Source organism: Ceratotherium simum, chromosome 9 (assembly GCF_057802395.1).
Source record: "Ceratotherium simum simum isolate JZ-2026a chromosome 9, ASM5780239v1, whole genome shotgun sequence".
Taxonomy (NCBI): domain Eukaryota; kingdom Metazoa; phylum Chordata; class Mammalia; order Perissodactyla; family Rhinocerotidae; genus Ceratotherium; species Ceratotherium simum.
This window is the reverse complement of record NC_141908.1, coordinates 23,726,506-23,747,086: the sequence shown is the minus strand read 5'-3', so window position 1 is coordinate 23,747,086 and position 20,581 is coordinate 23,726,506. Positions and strand designations below refer to the sequence as shown.

The following is a 20,581-nucleotide window of genomic DNA, read 5'->3' as shown; positions in this document are numbered from 1 at the left end:
TAGATGTGCCACCTTTTATTCATCCATTCATCAGTTGATTGTCAAAGCTGTTTCTGCTTTTAGCTACTATGAATAAAGCTGCAATGAATAATGTATACATGTGGATATATGTTTTCATTTCTCTTGGGTATACGCCTAGCAGTGGAGTTGCTAGGTCATATAGTAACTATATGGTTAACATTTTGAAAAACTGCCAGACTGTTTTCCAGAGCAGCTGCACCATTTTACAGTCCCACCAGCAATGTATGAGGGTTGCAGTTTCTCCACATCTTTGTCAAAACTTATCTTTTTTGGTTACAGTCATCATAGTGGCTGTGAAGTATTTGCATTTCTCTGATGGTTAATAATATTGAGCATATTTCATATTGTTATCAGCCATTCGTATACCTTCATTGGAGAAATATCTGTTCAAGTTCATTGCCTATTTTTCCATTGGGTTATTTGTTACTTTTTTGTTGAGTCATGAGAATTCTTTATATATTCTGGATACAGATTCATTATTGCATAAATAATTTTCAAATATTTTCTCCCAGTCTGTAGGTTGGCTTTTTTTTTTTCTTGGTGGAGTCTTTTGAAGCACAAAAGATTTAATTTCGATGAAGTCTAACTTAGTTATTTTTTCTTTTACCGTTTGTGCTTTTAGTCGCATGTCTAAGAAGGCTTTGCCTAACCTAGGTTTATGAAGATTTACTCCTGTATTTTATTCTAAGACTTTTATAGTTTACCTTCCACATTTGGCTTTAAGATATATTTTGAGTATATGTGTGTGCGTGTGTGTGTACGGTATGAGGAAGGAATCCAACCTTATTCTTTTGCATGTGTATATACAGTCATTGTAAACCATTTGTTGAAAAGATTATTTTTTCCCTATTGAGTTTTTATGGTACCCTTGTCAAAAAATCAATTTACCATAAATGTAAAGGTTTATTTCTGGACTATCAAATCTGTTCCTTTGATCTACATGTCTATACTTGTAGTAGTACCACACTGTCTTGATTGCTGTAACTTTGTCGTTTCAATTCAGGATGTGTAAGTCCTGTAACTTTGTTCATTTTTTTCAAGAATGTTTTGGCTATTTTGGGTTGCTTGCATTTTCATATGCATTTTAAGATCATTTTGCCAATTTCTTGGAAAAAGCTACCTGGGATTTTGATAGGGATTACATTGGCTCTATAGATCTATTTGGAAACTATTGCCATCTAAACAACATTGTCTTCCAATCCATAAACAGGGTTACTTTTCCATTTTTTAAGTCTTTAATTTCTTTCAATAATGTTTTATACTTTTCAGTGTACAAGTTTTAAGATTACAATTCTTTTCCTAATTTTATTTGCCTGTCTTTTATTTTGAATTCTTTTAAATGCTATTATAAATGGAATTTTCTTCTAAATTTCATTTTTGGATTGTTTATTGCTGCTATATAGAAATACAACTGATTTTTCTATGTTGCTCTTGTACACTGCAACCTGGCTGAATGTTTTTATAATTCTAATAGTTTTCTAGTGAATTACTTAAGATTTTGTACATATAAAAACATGTTATCTGCAAATAGAGATAGTTTTACTTCTTCTTTTCCAATTTGGATGACTTTTCTTTCTTTTTTTTTCTTATTTTTTGCCTAATTACCCTAACTAAATCTCCAATACAATGCCGAATATAAAGGTGAGAGAGAACATCCTTGTCTTCTTTCTGGTCTCAGGGGGAAAGCTTTCATTTTTTCGCCACTAAGAATAAGCTTTCAGTTTTTTATAGATTCTTTTTATCAGTTTGAGGAAATTCCCTTGTATTCCTAGTCTTTTGAGTATATTTATGATGGAAGTGTATTGAATTTTGTCAAATAAACTTGTAATTCAACCATGTCAAGTTACTGGCTCTTTGCAGTGAGGGAGACTGTACACCAGAAGAGCTGTAACTTACTCCAGAAAGAAAGCAAGAAGGAAGGAAAGAAGCAAGGAAGGAAGTTACTGGAAGATTTTTAGGGAAGAGTAGAGTTTAGGCAACATTTAGGTAAATTAGTGTTTTGCTAGGCTTGAAGTAAAGCTTATGTGAACTCTGTGTAGAGTTCAACATCAGGTCTGGATTGTGACCTGGACCCAAGATTCTGTTTCTCTGGAAACTACAAAGTTAAGATAGATGTGGAATGCTGTGTCCAGAAACGTCTTATTTTAAGCTCTGTACCTGGGTTGGAAATCGAGCCTGCTTCTATGTGTCTTTAGATACTCCAGGCAAGATTGGGATGCTTCATACTATTGACATAATTTCAAGTGGCAAAGTTTCTGATACTCTGTGGCTTTAGAAACAAGCCAGTGAATATGAGAATAATATACTTTCAACAAGGGAGGCCATTATGACAATTTACAGCTATAGCACGTCCTTGAGATAAATATTATTTCTTGTTAACTTTGAAATAGAATTTGTTGGTGACTATTATCCCACCCAGATGAATGGCAATGTTTTGTACATGTGGCTCCTTTCCAAGAACATCCTTCATTGCCTTTCCAATTTAATAAGCTCTTATCCTGCCTTTAGAACACTGTACAGGTGAGAATGAGCTGTTGTCCCTTCTTTATTAGGGCAACAGGTGAGATGAAGGTGTGTTGTCTATGAAGTTCTCTGGGTAGCTGCTAGAATAGTGGTCAGTGTCACTGTGCCAGCCTGGTAGGATCAGTTTCCCCACCCATTGCTGTGGAAACTAGAATTCAGGAAATTAGATATAGCCATGGTTCTGAGTTATTTCCCTGCCTTGTATTTTTTGATGAGTCAGTTTCCTCTCCTTACCTCTACAAAAGCACATCTGGTTCTCATCCATGCTTAGCCAAACCCAATTCCCTGCTCAAAGGGAAGTGAGAATGAAGGGGACTCTATTTTTTGTAAGTGCATAGGGTGAGGAAACAGTATTTTTACTGGTTATGTGCCACGCTTTCAATATAATTCTTTTGCTGGAGTTGAAAATATGGGGCTGCTGAAGTAGCACTGTTATAGTTATTTTCTGTTTGAGGAACACTGGCCCTGTGCTAACATCTATTGCCAATCTTCCTCTTTTTCATTTTTCTTCCCAAAGCTCCAGTACATAGTTATATATCATAGTTGTAGAGTTGTAGCTCTTCTTTGTGGGATGCCACCTCAGCATGGCTTGATGAGCGATGAGTAGGTCCATGCCCAGGATCCGAACTGGCAAACCCCGGGCTGCCAAAGCAGAATGTGCGAACTTAACTGCTACGCCACTGGGCTGGCCCCTATCTTCTTAATTATGTCTATTCTACATCCTTGAGGTTCCAGGATGTTTAACTCTGTATTGATTTACTCTATTCAATATTTCAGAACTGGTTGACCAGATAGAGAGGCATTTTACTTTAGTCTTCAAACTATGTAATTATCTGCCAGGACCAGTAACTCAAAGTTCTTATTCTACCTGTTCAACTGATTCAGGAACCTCAATGTTCATGTGTACATGCACACATGCCATGTGATCCCACATTGTGTTAAATCATCATAAAATGGACATAAATCTTATGTTATCTCAACTAAAATATTTTTCATGATTTTAAAATTTGATAAATGTCTTTAATTGGTTGTTAATGACAAATATAATTTGTATAGGGAATTAAATATCTTTTTTGAGAAAGAGATACGGTACTGAAATATTTTAAAATGGAGCACCAGATTAAGTGTACTGTCAGGTTGTCATCTATTACAAAAATAAAATAAAAGAGATAGTACCTGGACAGTGAGATATATTATGTACTCTAGTAACCTGGGAACTCTGTCAACATAGAAAAGAAGCATCTGCTTCATCTCAATGGTTATACCAAGTAGTTTTTTCCTGATTTGACAGGAAAAAGTGGCCATGAGGAATATCTGTCCAAGTCAGGAGAAGGGGAAGATACAGAATGAGGATGAATTAATGGTTCTGATTTTCTTAAATTTTTTCAGAGCTATGCCATTTCTCATTCTATTTATGAATGATGAAGGAGTGTAATGCTGCTTATACTATTAATAGAGTTAACTTCATTTCTAAAATGATTTCAAAGTGCAAAAAGTACAGTGGAATGGATGACATTAATTAATAACTGAAACACTTTAATCAACCTTCCACCTGCTCGCCTCAAATAGGAACACTATATGATTCATATTAAAAGATCTTAACAGATTTTATTATGACTGTGCTTTATAATTTTTCTTCCATTATCTCCAGCCTAGGTTTCCATACTAATCACCCACCTTAATTTCTTATAAACTGTTATGTTGACTGTTAAGAGAAGGCTACTCATGGGAAATTATTGGTTACACAATTCACCCAGAGTCAGACGAGTTGAAGCCAATGAATCATTTCTTGGTTCCAGCTTGGTGTAGATTGAGAATAAATGATAAGTGATATAAACACATCTATAACTAGTGGTGCTAAGAAATATAGACTTTTGGAAGCAGATGAACCTGTGTTAAAAATCTTGCTTTAACCCTATTAGTTCTCTGACTGTAGGTTTCAGTTTCCCTTTTAGGAAAAGAGGAACAATAAAATAAACTTCACAGGGTAGGTTTACACATAAAATAAAGTGATGTATGCAAAGCAATTAGCACAATTCCTAGCAGAAAGACAGTGCCCTATAAATGGTAGCTATTAATTCTATTATTTGTGGATGTTTCTCTGTTGCATGTAGAAAAAGAAACAAATGACACCAAGGATAACCACATTACAGAAATCTTCAAAAGACGTTACTGTTTTGTGTTCCCACTAAATCCTATTGACCACCAAACTAAATATTTAACCATCTTATGCCTGAAAACAACCCTTTTCATTTACCTATTTTCAGAAGAGCTGAAGAATTCCTTTTAGAGATTCCTTGAGAAAAAGAGTAGAAAAGCTCTGCGTGTTGTAATGTTAATTTCTTAGTATGACTGCCAAAGCTATATATATTCTTTCTTAAGTTAAACAGGCTAAGAGTAGTAACTGAGGAAAACAGATAACATGAAGGAAAAACTATATAATTTGGTTATATTTAGAGATATCCTCAAAGCACTTCTATGAAAAATAAAACAGCTGCCCTGTGTTATCCTAGTGATTGGGAATACAATTTTAAGAAATAATTACTCTTGTTTTTCATGTTGTCACTTTTATGTACTAGAATCTATGTACTACCATTTATCTTTTTCTGACAACATTTAAAGCATGCCTTAGCTGGCAATTAATTTTATTTTCTTTTGTTTTTATATCACATTAGTTGAATAGAATCAAAGAACTTACTGCATTAACTTATTAAAACATTCTCTACCACTGTTTGATAGTTGCAAGTGTGGAGTTGGATTTTGGCTTGTTGATATTCTTGTAGTTTTTAATGTGTTTGCTTTTTCTTGAAGTCTCCAAATATAGTATCAAGAGAAGAGTCAATATGATTGTATTTAAATTGTATCTCTGACATATGATTTTCAAAAGCATCTTTAAATTGTTGCACACTGGATACTTTTTGAAAATCACTTACTAAGATATGAAAATAAAAGAGAGCCGCCATTTTCCCAAATAAAAGGCAATTACTTAATTGAGTTCTTTTTTTAGATGAAAAGATTCAGTCTTTAGTGATATGTTTTTGCAGAAGCTGCTCCGATGAGCCGTTCACAGGTCAATTTTGCTGTGTGTAATCAGCTATCAATTGTAGGCATCACAATTATTATAGTTTTATTTTAGAAAGTTTGTGAAGAAATTATTGATAACATAGATATACATGTATATTTTAAATGTGTATTCTATCCAGAAGCCAAATCTTTTGTAGATAAAAGTGTAAATATATTCTTTTCTTTCCCCTATCAGACGTGGGGTCTGTTGAAGGACTCGCCTATCACAGAGCCTGGGATACACTGTACTGGACCAGCTCCACCACCTCATCCATCACCAGACACACAGTTGACCAGACTCGGCCTGGAGCATTCGACAGGGAAGCAGTCATTGCCATGTCAGAGGATGACCATCCACATGTGCTAGCCCTGGATGAATGCCAAAAGTAAGAAACAGTGCATTTTTATTTTTTCATTGTAATTGTAAGTGAAACACTATCAAAGTTATGTTAATTTTAAAAAGAATTAACTTTAATAAAAAGCTCTCCTTTGAAGTTCTCTGTTTACAATTCATAAAATTATTTTTTATAAGAGCATTGTAATTGTGAATAATTAAAATCTGGACTCTGTAAATGCCTGGTATCACCTCCATGAGAGTTCCAGTAAAAGCAAATTTAAATGACGAAAGGGAAAATAGAGACAATACTGTGCTGGAAAAGGTACAGGACGAAGACACTAATACATAGCCAATTGAAATAATACATTTGAAAAAAAGACTAGTGACATGTATTGAAACCTAAAAGGTGTTTTTCTGTAATTTAATTAAGTAAATGTACAATTGACGATCTCTCCAATTGACATACAGAGAAAACAAACAACAACAAATCTTTGTGTACAGCTATATTTTTGACATTAGATACTTGACAACAGACTTAAGTAGTCCCCATCTGTTTGAGGATATATTGTACAGGAGTTTATAATAATATTTATGAAGAATTCATGACAAAAGGAAATACTTAGGATACAGTATAGAGGGAATAAAAAACAAAACAAATTAGAAAAATGTTATGTTTTGGGGGATACCATAAAGGAAGCAATTATATGAAAACTGAAGAACAAAGCTGTGGTGAAGTAAAGAGAGATGAAGGTTGAGAGAAGGTCGACTCCTCACACAGCTCTGATGACCCAGTTGGATGGACACAGGCCTTCGGATGCTGGGAAGCACTAGTTCTGCTCGCACCACTGCTGCATCACCACATAGCTTGCTGTTGAATCAGCTACACTGATCTTGACTGTTCCCCAGAAGAATCTTAGGACAATAGTAAATGTCCTACAGTTGATCAAAGAAATTTATAAGTCAATTTTCAAATAAACATAGGGGAGATCACTGATGATATTATATATGGTTAGTTTTAATTGATGAGTGCTTTATCCTATAATTATTTACTACATAGGCCAAAATTACACTTTTGTCTTGCATATGGTGAACTATAAATTAGAATTAAACTCAACAAAATATTTTTATTGAAAATTATATGTAATTAAAGTTTAAAGTATAAAAAATATTTTTGTCATTATACATATCAATGACATCTTCAAATCGCTTTACTATGTTAGTTGATTAACAGAAATTGTGAAAATAAATCTTAAATTCTAGGGGAAAGTTAGACTACTTGAGTTCAAAACTTGGCTCAGTTACGATAACTTTAATTACTCAAGCTCTCTGGCCGCTGACTTCTCATCTGTGAAATGAAAGGTGAAATTAAAAGAACACTAATATCTCAGAAATTCTGTAATTCTAAAGCCAACAATCTAGGAAAATATTGCAGATAAATTGTTTGTGGTTTTATACCTCATATTATATGCATAACTTTTAAATGTTTTAACTGAATTTTCCATTTTAATATTCACAGTGTATGGATAAAACCATTGCATAATTTAAGAATGCCATTTTTTTGCAAATTTACTTATTCATAGGGCAAAATATTTTTGATACTTGCTCACTTAGAACACTTGTATGTTCCATGGAACAGATGAAAACACTATGAAATATTTTAACAAAGAGCATAGATGACCCGGCTTTCCTTAATTGGTGGGGGTTATTTTTTAAATTGACAAATAGAAAGATTTTTGTTGTGAACTTGAATATTTCCAGTGAAAGTTTTTGCATAGTACTCAAAAACCATGTATTGAATAACTTTGTTGGCCATAATCCTACATTGCCTTTAAATGATCATACATAGGAATGATATATGCAATCTTATTGTAAATGTGAAATATTATTTCAAGTAGTTTTTCATTGTCAGTGTTTATTAAGCATATTTTTTCAAATATTTAAAGCAGCCTATCTGTCAGCCTCCCTCTCTTTCTCCCTCCTTCCCTTATTTTCTTCCTTCCTAATCTCTCTTTTTCCCTTCCTTTCTTCCTTCCTCCCTCCCTCCCTTTCATCCTAAGCAGCAACAACCAATCTTCAAATAAACTCTTAGGGACAGTCCTATAGACAAAAGAAGAGAAAGAAGAGATGTTTCAGTAAAAACAGAGCTTGGAGACTGGAATCCTGCAGCCTCTCCACTCCTCCAGTGACCTCTAAGAGCTTCCATAGAATCCTAGGGCTTCCTCAAAGAATAGTTTGACAAACACTAAATTAAAACATTCTGTAACATCTATAAGTAACAGATATTATGTTTAAGGATTTGAGAGTAACCCCTGGAATTCCAGAAACAACATTGTAATTTATAGAAAAATCACAAGGCAAAGAGGAGAGAAAAAAAGATATCAAAGGAATGTAGGAGTTTAGTAACTGTATTTCTCTAAAATATATACAAAGGAGAATGCAGAATTTAAAAAGCAAACGTAAAAAGAGAGGGAGATTCTGACTTTTGCCAATTGAAGAAGAGAAATATAGTCAGGTTGGGAATGATGTCCAAAATGATCATACTAGATCTGCTGAAAAAAAATATTAATAATTTAGAGTATATTTGCAGTTCATAGGAAATTTAAGATAACTATTTTGCCTGTGATTAAAACAAATCCTCAGTATGCATCAAACTGACTCAAGTTAATTAAATTATGTGAGAGAATGCACAGGATAATTGCTTTTCAGAAATAGTGTCTAGGTTTCATTTAAGAAACTGGGAAAAATATACCTTCGAATATAATATACATATCTCCGCTTATTACCTAGACTTTCTTAAGAGTCGTAGACTAGGAGACAATTTTGCTTCTTTTTAAATAGCTTGACATTGCCGTGTTTTTACTAATGTTTCTACTGTTAATGAAAATTTTAATTTATTATCACAATTTTCATTTTAATTAGTTTAATGTTTTGGACCAACTGGAATGAACAGCATCCAAGTATCATGAGATCTACCCTGACTGGACAAAATGCTCGGGTGGTGGTCAGCGTAGACATACTCACTCCTAATGGACTCACCATTGACCACCGCGCAGAGAAGCTATATTTCTCAGACGGCAGCCTAGGAAAAATTGAAAGGTGTGAATATGATGGATCCCAGAGACATGTGAGTTAACTGAGAATTTCTTGATTACAGATTTAAACAATGAGACATTTGAAAAATATATGCTTTATACTTGCCTAAAATATGTATATCAAGGGATTTCAAAATAGCTAATTGATCTATTCCAATGAACAATCTATTCGTGAAAAATAAAATTGTGGATAGTATTTTGAAAACTTTCTTCAAGTGCATTTGCTACCACAGAGACAGTGCAACTCATAAAGTTTATTCTGGAGAAAAGATAACTGATTTTTCCCTAGTTATTAATTGAACTGGAATTGTTAGAGTGATTTGCATAAGCTTCATTGTTCTTTTTAATTTTTTAAAATGTGGAATGAAATTGGTAGTTGCCCTAGGATAAAAGAACATTAGAAAAGAATGAAATGATCTTCTGTCTGTGTTTGTGTCCTCAAAGAAACCTAAGAAGCTTTGAAGAGAGAAGAATGGGATTCCTTTCAGTCAGGCTCATTCTCTGTCTCTTTTCTCTGGGTTCCAAATAAAATGTTAGTGCGAGAGTCTGTATGCTGCCCCTGGAGAATGCTTACAGTAGGCATTTAGGGCCCGTAGGATGGTAAAAGTCAAGTGCCCTCCCCTTATCTGATGAGGACAGCAACCCTTGGAAACTAAGAAAACTCGGGGTTCAGCGGGGTAACATCTGGGCTGTTACACGACTGGAGAAATCTTTACCCCCCAGCCCCACCCCAGTGCATACCTGAAGAACAAAATGATCCCGAGGCTCTTCACTCCTCCACGGCATTTCTTTCTTTTTTTTTTTTTTTTGTGAGGAAGATCAGCCCTGAGCTAACATCCATGTTAATGCTCCTCTTTTTGGTGAGGAAGACCGGCTCTGAGCTAACATCTATTGCCGATCCTCCTCCTTTTCTCCCCCAAAGCCCCAGTAGCTAGTTGTATGTCATAGTTGCACATCCTTCTAGTTGCTGTACGTGGGACGCCGCCTCAGCATGGCCAGAGAAGCGGTGTGTCGGTGCGCGCTGGGATCCGAACTGGGCCGCCAGCAGTGGAGTGCGTGCACTTAACCGCAAAGCCACGGGGCCGGACCCTCCACGGCATTTCTTGAAGGGCCAGACAGTAAATATTTGAAGTTTCATGGGCCGTGTTTTCTCTATCACAACTACAGTGCCTTATTGTTAAAGCAGTAACGTATTCTTTATGTAAAGAATATGTAAATGAATAGGTGTGGCAGACTTTCAATCAAAATTTATTTACAGAAATAGGCAATCAACCAGCAGGCCATAGTTTGCTAATGCCTAATCTTCACTATTAAGCACACTAAGTCAATTGAATATATACCTATGTATATTTATGTATATATTATATATAATATAAATATATAATTCATATTTATACATATGTACACATACATCTATACATATGTATAGATGTAGATATTTATTACATATAGATATAGATATTTATCATAGGGCAACTAACTAAATATATATACATATATATGCGTATGTGTATATACTTATATATATGTATGGATTGTGTACGTGTGTGTGTGTGTGAGTCTCTTGAAGAAGTACATTGATTTATTTTCTAGTACAGGCACCTCATCTCATTGTGCAATGGCTACTCTGAGTAGCAGTTTAACAGGACAGTTGAGTGCTTAAGGAACACTGAAATAATGGGCTAAGACCTGATGAGTTCAGTTTGTGCTAAAGGTAATAACTCTGATCAAAGAATCCTATGTCTAAATTCTTGGTCTATCTTTTCCAATTAAAGACCATGTGACCTTAGGCAAATTATTTAGTCTTTATAAATTTTAGTTTTCTGATATGCAAATTCTCTACCTAACTATGAGAGTTATTATGAGGATATAGTGCAAAAGTATGTGCTCAGAATACAGCAAAGAAATTCTAAATAAGCCTGGTGGATAATGCTTTTGAAAAGATAGACAGATACATCATTATCCTGGATGTGGTACTTTTTTCTATTGTGTCCTGATACAGAAAATGCTTCTATAACTCCTCATAACAACCTTTTATCCACTTCAACTTATCTTTTATATACCTGCTTTTCATTCTCCCTTCAATCTATTCTTCTGTATGGCAATTACAGCAACTTTAGGTGGTCCAGTAATTATATATCTCTAATATAATTTAATGGATTTGTTTTGACATTAAAAAAATACGCCTAGTTATGATTCCAACTCTCCATTTCCCATCCCTGTCCAAACCTGGATAATTTCTGGCTGGCTGTAGTTAACAATACTGTATTGTATATTTGGAGTTGTAAAGAGAGTATATTTTTGAAGTTCTCACCACCAAAAAAAAAAAATTGTGACTATGTGAGGTGATGGATGTGTTAACTAACTTTATGTGGTAATCATTTTGCAATACATGGCATATATCAAAACATTACATTGTACACTTTAAACTTACACAATATTATATGTAATTTATATTTCAGTTAAGCTAGAAAAAAAGATTTCTGTCCTGTAGAGACGCAAATGTTGAGAAGAGAACATTACTTTAAAGGTTATGGTTTTATTCCCCCTTAAGATATTTACCGACGTCATCTCAAACTCAGAACTACGTAATTTTTTTCCTCTGTTTCTCCAACAAATCAACTTTACCATCAAAAAAACAATTGTGGTTGGACCCCAAAATGGGGAAAATATTTCAAAGTTTATTACATTCTTACATGCATTTAGATTTCCTCATCTTTAACTTCATATGTCTTCTAATTAATTTGAGAAAGTTAATATTTTTGTTAATAAAATGAGCAATAGATTTTCAAAATTCTTTAACATTTTTACAAAATTTAAAATAGGGACTATTACTGACTGTTTTAAAGACTTTGTACACTATCCTTTCCATTTTTTAAGATTTCTGAGAGTTATATCAAGCTACTGATCTCCATACCAGCTAACAGTGATTGAACGCTAATGGTGCTCTGGATACTGTGCTGAACCCTTTATTATTTCATTTTATTTTCATAGCATTCCTATGTGGTAGACATTGTTATAATTATCCCCATTTTACGGATGAAGAAAATGAGGCACAGAGAAGTCTAATAGTTGCCCAGGAACACCTAAGTCATATACATGGGAGAAACAGAATTCTATCACTGGTTGTCTCATGCGAGAGCCAGTGCTTTCAACCATTGTGCTATACTTGGAAGGATTTTCATTTAGAAAAGCAGACCCAACTAAGTGTACAAGTATGGCCACTTCTGCATGCTTTGCAACCAGCAATAAATTTGTTTTTACCTTGTGCCTCATATTTTTTAATATGTTACAATATATACTCTTTGACAAGTGAATATTTTAAACTTATAACTGAATATGAACATATGCCTAATAAAATCTGAAGTTCTACTGATTTACTTAACAAATCAAGTAGATTTTCTCCTTTATGGAGTAGGATCCATAGCTTGTCAGCACACATCACATTATTTTGATACACATTATGAGAACCTTAGTGAGTGATGGAGAAGAAAACAGCATCTAGCTCTAAGGGACACATTGCCCCCGTTAAGACTGTACTCTCATAAACACATAGACCTTCTGCATATTCTTATTCAAAGTGCTCCCTACATATTCCTCTCTGCTATGCCGTGACAAGCTAATCATTTGGAGGTGGAGTCATCAGAGCTGCTTCAAAAGAGGAAGATCATTTTACTCCGCCATCTTGCAAGGATATTTATCACAGCCTTTTGTCTAAAACTGTTTAATAGATATTCCGGAGATTAAGACATATCACAACACCTCTTTCGTGGCCCATGTTATGTAAGGATTTTTTTTTCACTTTCCATATTCCTTTATATTTTCATACTTTGTGTCCATTACTTGGGTCCATGTGAAATTGTGGAATTAGAAAAGGGAAAAACTAAATGTTTACTTATTATTCAGATTGGAAATTAGTCTGTATTAAATTTATATAGTCTAATTTTTAAAAGATAAGTTTACAAAATAAATACTAGAATGGGGAATTGGAAGTTTACTTAATCCTTTAAAATTATACTTTTAATGGAATACTGAATTTAAACCTTACTTTTGATATTAACTAATTATGTGAACATTATCAAGTTTTGTAAAGCCTCTCTGCCCCAGTCATCTGGCTTTTAATAAATACATGTCTAGATCGATTTTTTTTTTGATGAAGATTAGCCCTGAGCCAACATCTGTTGCCAATCCTCTTTTTTGCTGAGGAAGATTGGCCCTCGGCTCACATCTGTGCCCATCTTCCTCTACTTTGTGTAGGACACCGCCACAGCATGGCTTTGATAAGCGGTGCATTGGTCAACGCTCGGGATCCAAATCTGCGAACCCCAGGCCACCGAGGCAGAGTGCCCAAACTCAACCTTTATGCCACCGGGCCGGCCCCCTAGAGAGTTTGATTATAGAGACCATAAGACTTTAATATAGCAAAGACTTCAAGGTTACACAGTCTCTAGTAGCTTTTGCTTCTTTCAGCCTTTGAAAAACAGAAATTTTGTATAGTTCTACTCTAACCAAATAGATATACATATATTTTTTATTTGATAGAGAACACATTGAATACCTTGGAAATTCTTCTATTTTACTTGAAGACCTAGGATAGAGAAACTGTGTTCTCCTTTGACCATACATTAAATCATATCTTGACATAAAATTGTTTTCAATTTCATTTTCTCTCTCTTTCTATTTTCATCTATGTGATGTGGAACAAGGATTCAGATGATTCAGAATTTTCCGTTACTACATCTACCTTAGTTTCATAAAAACGATTGTAACAAAGAACGTCAAAACTTCGGGCCCATGCAAAAAGGCTTAATAGATTATTTATAAAATTGCTGCTTCCTCCACTCCCTCCCCAAACAAAGCCATAAAAGTCCCAAATAATATTTCTTCCTCATCATCCTTCCTTAGTCACCACATGGTTATCTTGCAAAATAGTGATTTTTCAGGTCTATGTAACAGATTTCATACTTGAAGATGAATTGAACGATGTTTTCCTTTAATGTGGTAAGTGGAAGTATCCTGATCTCTGTGAACACTGGCTTGTGGGTGGATTTTTTTTCTTTTCAAAGCTGTTTTTAACAAAGACAGTTGAGTTCCAAGGCAAATCTAGATATTAGCACACTTAACTGATGACACTGTTTATAAATGTCCCGTTTATAGTGAATTTATGTGTATGAATTTATGGTCTTCTAAGGAAAAAAAAGATTTTGGGGATAAAGTTAATACTACTAATTCTTTTTTGAATATAACATTTGACCTCAAAATATTAAGAATTATAATTGAAATGTCAATAATTTATTTTAGTATTCTTAGCCATCTTTGAATGAGCATATATTTTATCTCCTCAACTAGATTTGAGGACAGAAAACATCTTTTCTACCTCTTTGAACTCACAATGACTTCTACTAATTTTCACAGTATTAGAGAACATTATTTGTGTTGATTTTAGCTATTATTTGTTTTTATACCTAATAAAGGACACTCCTCCCCCTAACATTTCTGACAAATGATTCTTTAATCACAGCCTAAATATTTTCATTTTTGATTTCACTGGAGGTACTTGATGAGGAAACTTATTCTAGTTTTAAGTATTTTTTTCTTTTTTTGAGACAAAATCTATTTCCTTATGAATTCTGTCTTTAGGTCTCAATTCAGGCTTCTGAAATAGACAGGAACAAATCAGTTTTTTTCTCTCTCTATTTCAAATATTTGGTGAGAATTAACCTTTTCAGGGTAGACATTACCTACTTTGAGTTAATTTACTATATATAATACTTTTGCATACAAAAGATGTGATGCAAGTCTCCCATGAAATGAAAGAAACAATTTGTATCTGACCTTCCTATACATGTCACACGGATTTAGGAGTAGAGTTAACTTTTACAAAAAAAAGAGGGGGGACGTTCTCTGTTTTTATTCCCTTTAATAATGGTATAGTCCAATAAAATTGCACAGTTAGGTGATCCTCTTTGGTATAGATAGACCTGACCATAAAATGCATTTTAATTTGAAATGCAAAGAAAGCACTGAAACATATCTTTCATAGGTAATGATATACCCCATCCCTCAGTAGTACATAAGACTCAACTTCCATTCCCTTCAATCTTATGTTCCTGACTCTCTTACGTTCATTAGATAAAAGTGTGTCTGTGGGTCCAAAGTTTTCTCACTATATTGCCAGTTGTCAGGATTCTGTAGTTGCTATGCCATAGTATCCATTGGCAGTATCATGAATTTACCGCTACCATATACTCTTTGTATGATCCACTGTTTCCTATATTTTAGTGATAATTTTACAGCTAGAACATAAGTTATTTATTCCTGAATTCCATTTTTTAATTAACCTGAATTTTTTAATGCTTATTGTGCTTTCCATTGTCTATTTTAGTGATCAACCAACTGGTTATGTAATCTATTACTAAGATAACTATAGAACTTTGAGACTGAGAGTGTAGTTGAGGAGATAAGTATCTCCTATTATCTTTAGGAAAGGTTACAGATGCAATCTGACTTATCTTTAAAGATTTAAAAGAAAGACTTTTTGTAGAAGAAAGAAATACTATTTATTCTGAAAAAAATATTCTGGGGATATGGCGTAATATTATAGAAGTCTCAGAAACTCTAAAAACTCTTCTGTTATCAGATAACTGCTGAAAATGTGGAACAATTTTTCTAATATCCTATCCACTCAGGACTTTTGTACTCCCAGTTTTATCTTTTTGAGTAACTTATATGTACAAAAGTGTGACCAATATTAATTCTTAATTTGATTTGAAACTGTCTAGTTGAGTCGAAGTCCTGGAAATCAAAGGATGCCTTTTGGAGCAGATTTCTTCTTAAAACCTCACAGAAGCTAAGGCCTCCTTATCTGAAAAATTCATATGTAACCAGCTGAGTTCAGTTGATCTCTAATCTTCCGTTGATTTCTCTGTGCCAGGCCCTTGCATGTGTGTGTGTGAGTGTATTTCCTATTATCTCCATTCCTCACTCCTATTTTTATCCCTTGGGCAACCATATTAATGTAATTGATATATCCATTCAGTTTGTACATATTTTTTCAAATAGGTCAGCAAACCAACACAACGAATTTCATTTTACATTTTGGAACGCACTATACAAGGCACTGCAGAAGTGACAAATGACAAATGACAAAACCAGGAGGTTAAAAAGAATGATATATGAGAATTAGAAATTATAGTTATGAAGGTTTAAATATTCTACAAAAGACTTAAAATACCATGAAATATAAGAAGAAATGTAAAACATTATTCAACATATAAAATCAAAAAGTGCTGAGGTAATGCAATATAAAGGAGTGGTCAGACAAATAATAATTTCAGAAAGGAACATTTCCTTTGCATAGTTGTGTATTTTTTGACTTGGGATGAAGCAAATAATAGTAGAGAGCAATTGCAGGAATACAGAGATCAGATATCGCCAGGGGAGTTGACAGATTGGAAAGAAGCTAGAAATTACAATCTGCAATATTTGAGAATACATCTTCTTTAAGAAAAGGGAGCAACCTATATATATATTTTTTTTTTTTTGCATTTTGATTTTAATTTTTGTTTATTGCAGTAACATTGGTTTATAACATTGTAAAAATTTGAGGTGTACATCATTGTACTTCTATTTCTGCATGGACCACATCATGTTCACCACCAAAATACTAATTACAACCCATCACCACACACATGCACCGAATTATCCCTTTCATCCTCCTCCCTCCCCCCTCCCCTCTGGCAACCACCAATCCAATCTCTGTCCCTATGTATCCGTCCATTGTTGTCACTATCTACTACTTAATGAAGGAAATCATACGGTATTTGACCTTCTCCCTCTGACTTATTTCACTTTGCATTATATGCTCAATGTCCATCCATGTTGTCACAAATGGCTGGATTTCGTCGTTTCTTATGGCTGAGTAGTATTCCATTGTGTATATATACCACAGCTTCTTTATCCATTCGTCCCTTGATGGGCACTTAGGTTGCTTCCAAGTCTTGGCTATCGTGAATAAGGCTGCAATGAACACAGGGGTGCATGTACCTTTGCAAATTGGTGTTTTCAAGTTCTTTGGATAAATACCCAACAGTGGAATAGCTGGATCATATGGTAGTTCTATCGTTGATTTTTTGAGGAATCTCCATACTGTTTTCCATAGTGGCTGCACCAGTTTGCACTCCCACCAGCAGTGTATGAGAGTTCCCTTCTCTCCACATCCTCTCCAACACATGTTGTTTCCTGTCTTGTTAATTATAGCCATTCTGACGGGCGTGAGGTGATATCTCATTGTAGTTTTGATTTGCATTTCCCTGATAATTAGTGATTTTGAACATCTTTTCATGTGTCTGTTGGCCATCTGTATATCTTCTTTGGAGAAATGTCTGTTCAGGTCTTTTGCCCATTTTTTAATTGGGTTGGTAGTTTTTTTGTTGTTGAGATGCATGAGTTCTTTATATATTTTGGAGATTAAGCCCTTATCAGATGTATGGTTTGCAAATATCTTCTCCCAATTGTTAGGTTGTCTTTTCGTTTTGTTGATGGTTTCCTTTGCTGTGCAGAAGCTTTTTAGTTTGATGTAGTCCCATTTGTTTATTTTTTCTATTGTTTCTCTTGCCCGGTCAGACGTGGTGTTTGAAAAGCTGTTGCTAAGACCGATGTTGAAGAGCGTACTGCCTATGTTTTCTTCTAGAACTTTCACAGTTTCAGGTCTTACATTCAAGTCTTTAATCCATTTGGAGTTAATTTTTGTGTATGGTGTAAGGTAAGGATCTACTTTCATTTTTTTGCATATGGCTATCCAGTTTTCCCAACACCATTTGTTGAAGAGACTTTCTTTTCCCCATTGTATGTTCTTGGCTCCTTTGTCAAAGATTAGCTGTCCATAGACGTGTGGGTTTATTTCTGGGCTTTCGATTCTATTCCACTGATCTGTGTGTCTGTTTTTGTGCCAGTACCATGCTGTTTTGGTTACTATAGCTTTGTAGTATATTTTGAAGTCAGGGAGTGTGATACCTCCAGCTTTGTTCTTTTTTCTCAGGATTCCTTTAGCTATTCTGGGTCTTTTGTTGTTCCATATAAATTTTAGAATTCTTTGTTCTATTTCTGTGAAAAATGTTGTTGGAACTTTGATAGGGATTGCATTGAATCTATAGATGGCTTTAGGAAGTATGGACATCTTAACTATGTTAATTCTTCCAATCCAAGAGCACGGAATATCTTTCCATTTCTTTGTGTCTTCTTCAATTTCTTTCTGAAATGTTTTATAGTTTTGGTTGTTCAGATCTGTCACCTCTTTGGTTAAGTTTATTCCTAGGTATTTTATTCTTTTGTTGCAATTGTAAATGGGATGGTATTCTTAATTTCTCTTTCTGCTACTTCGTTGTTAGTGTACAGAAATGCAACTGATTTTTGTATGTTGATTTTGTATCCTGCAACTTTACCATATTCGTTTATTACTTCTAAAAGTTTTCTGGTGGATTCTTTAGGGTTTTCTATATATAAAATCATGTCATCTGCAAATAGTGACAGTTTCACTTCTTCCTTTCCAATTTGGATCCCTTTTATTTCTTTCTCTTGCCTGATTGCTCTGGCTAGGACTTCCAATACTATGTTAAATAGGAGTGGTGACAGTGGGCATCCTTGTCTGGTTCCTGTTCTTAGAGGGATAGCTTTCAGTTTTTCACCATTGAGGATAATATTAGCTGTGGGTTTCTCATATATGATCTTTATTATGTTGAGGTACTTTCCTTCTATACCCATTTTATTCAGAGTTTTTATCATAAATGGATGCTGGATCTTGTCAAATGCTTTCTCTGCATCTATTGAGATGATCATGTGATTTTTGTTCTTCATTTTATTAATGTGGTGTATTACGTTGATTGATTTGCGAATGTTAAACCATCCCTGCATACCTGGAAGAAATCCCACTTGATCATGGTGTATAATCTTTTTAACGTATTGTTGTATGCGATTTGCTAGTATTTTGTTGAGGATTTTCGCATCGATGTTCATCAGTGATATTGGCCTGTAATTTTCTTTTTTTGTGTTGTCTTTGTCTGGTTTTGATATCAGGGTAATGTCGGCTTCGTAGAATGAGTTAGGGAGCTTCCCCCCCTCCTCAATTTTTTGGAAGAGTTTGAGAAGGATAGGTATTAAGTCTTCTTTGAATGTTTGGTAGAATTCACCAGGGAAGCCGTCTGGTCCTGGACTTTTATTTTTGGGGAGGTTTTTGATTACTGTTTCGATCTCCTTACTGGTGATTGGTCTATTCAAATTCTCCACTTCTTCTTGATCCAGTTTTGGAAGGTTGTATGATTCTAAGAATTTATCCATTTCTTCCAGATTGTCGAATTGGTTGGCATATAGTTTTTCATAGTATTCTCTTATAATCTTTTGTATTTCTGAGGTGTCTGTTGTAACCTCTCCTCTTTCATTTCTGATTTTACTTATTTGTGCCTTCTCTCTTTTTCTTGGTGAGTCTAGCTAAAGGTTTGTCTATTTTGTTGATCTTTTCAAAGAACCAGCTCTTGGTTTTATTAATTTTTTCTATTGTTTTTTTGGTCTCTATTTCATTAATTTCTGCTCTGATTTTTATTATTTCCCTTCTTCTACTGATTTTGGGCTTTGTTTGTTCTTCTTTTTCCAGTTCCTTTAGGTGCATTTTTAGATTGTTTATTTGAGATTTTTCTTGTTTGTTGAGATAGGCCTGTATCGCTATAAACTTCCCTCTTAGAACTGCTTTTGCTGTATCCCATAAATTCTGGCATGTCGTATTTTCATTTTCATTTGTCTCCAGGTATTTTTGATTTCTTCTTTGATTTCTTCGTTAACCCAGTCGTTGTTCAGTAGCATTTTGTTTAATCTCCATGTATTTGTGGCTTTTCTGATTTTCTTCCTATAGTTGATTTCTAGTTTCATACCGTTGTGGTCAGAAAAGATGCTTGGTATTATTTCAATCTTCTTAAATTTATGGAGACTTGTTTTGTGGCCTAATATGTGATCAATCTTGGAGAATGTTCCATGTGCATTTGAAAAGAACGTGTATTCTTCGGTTTTTGGATGGAATGCTCTGTATATATCTACTAGGTCCATCTGTTCTAAGGTGTCGTTTAAGGCCAATGTTTCCTTATTGATCTTCTGTTTGGATGATCTATCTGTTGGTGTAAGTGGAGTGTTAAAGTCCCCTACTATTATTGTGTTACTGTCTATTTCTGTTTTTATGTCTGTTAATAATTGCTTTATATATTTAGGTGCACCTACATTGGGTGCGTAGATATTTACAAGTGTTATATCCTCTTGTTGGATTGTTCCCTTGATCATTATGTAATGCCCTTCTTTGTCTCTTTTTACAGTTTTTGTTTTAAAGTCTATTTTGTCTGATATGAGTACTAGAGCAACCTATATTTTAAGTTAATTGATAAAGTTTGGAGAGATTCTTGTAAATCTAGGCATTGTGAGCCAACAAACTCTGTACAATGCCATTGCTCTCTCAAAGTGTGTTTTGCAGAGTGTGTCTTCTCTTGAATAGCTGTAGAAATTAAAC

The 20,581-nt window shown here is 34.3% G+C and overlaps 1 protein-coding gene across 5 annotated transcripts in view; it reads left to right on the top strand.

Annotated features, from left to right (window-relative positions):
• The window catches only part of LRP1B (LDL receptor related protein 1B), a 1,862,264-nt gene that overhangs the window by 1,500,208 nt on the left and 341,475 nt on the right, over nucleotides 1–20,581 (top strand). For all 5 annotated transcript variants that reach the window (XM_087435122.1, XM_087435120.1, XM_087435121.1 and 2 more), the window contains exons 43-44: nucleotides 5,804–5,993; nucleotides 8,864–9,068. In XM_087435122.1, coding sequence (XP_087291248.1) covers nucleotides 5,804–5,993; nucleotides 8,864–9,068 — 395 coding nt within the window. The remainder of the gene's footprint in view (nucleotides 1–5,803; nucleotides 5,994–8,863; nucleotides 9,069–20,581) is intronic.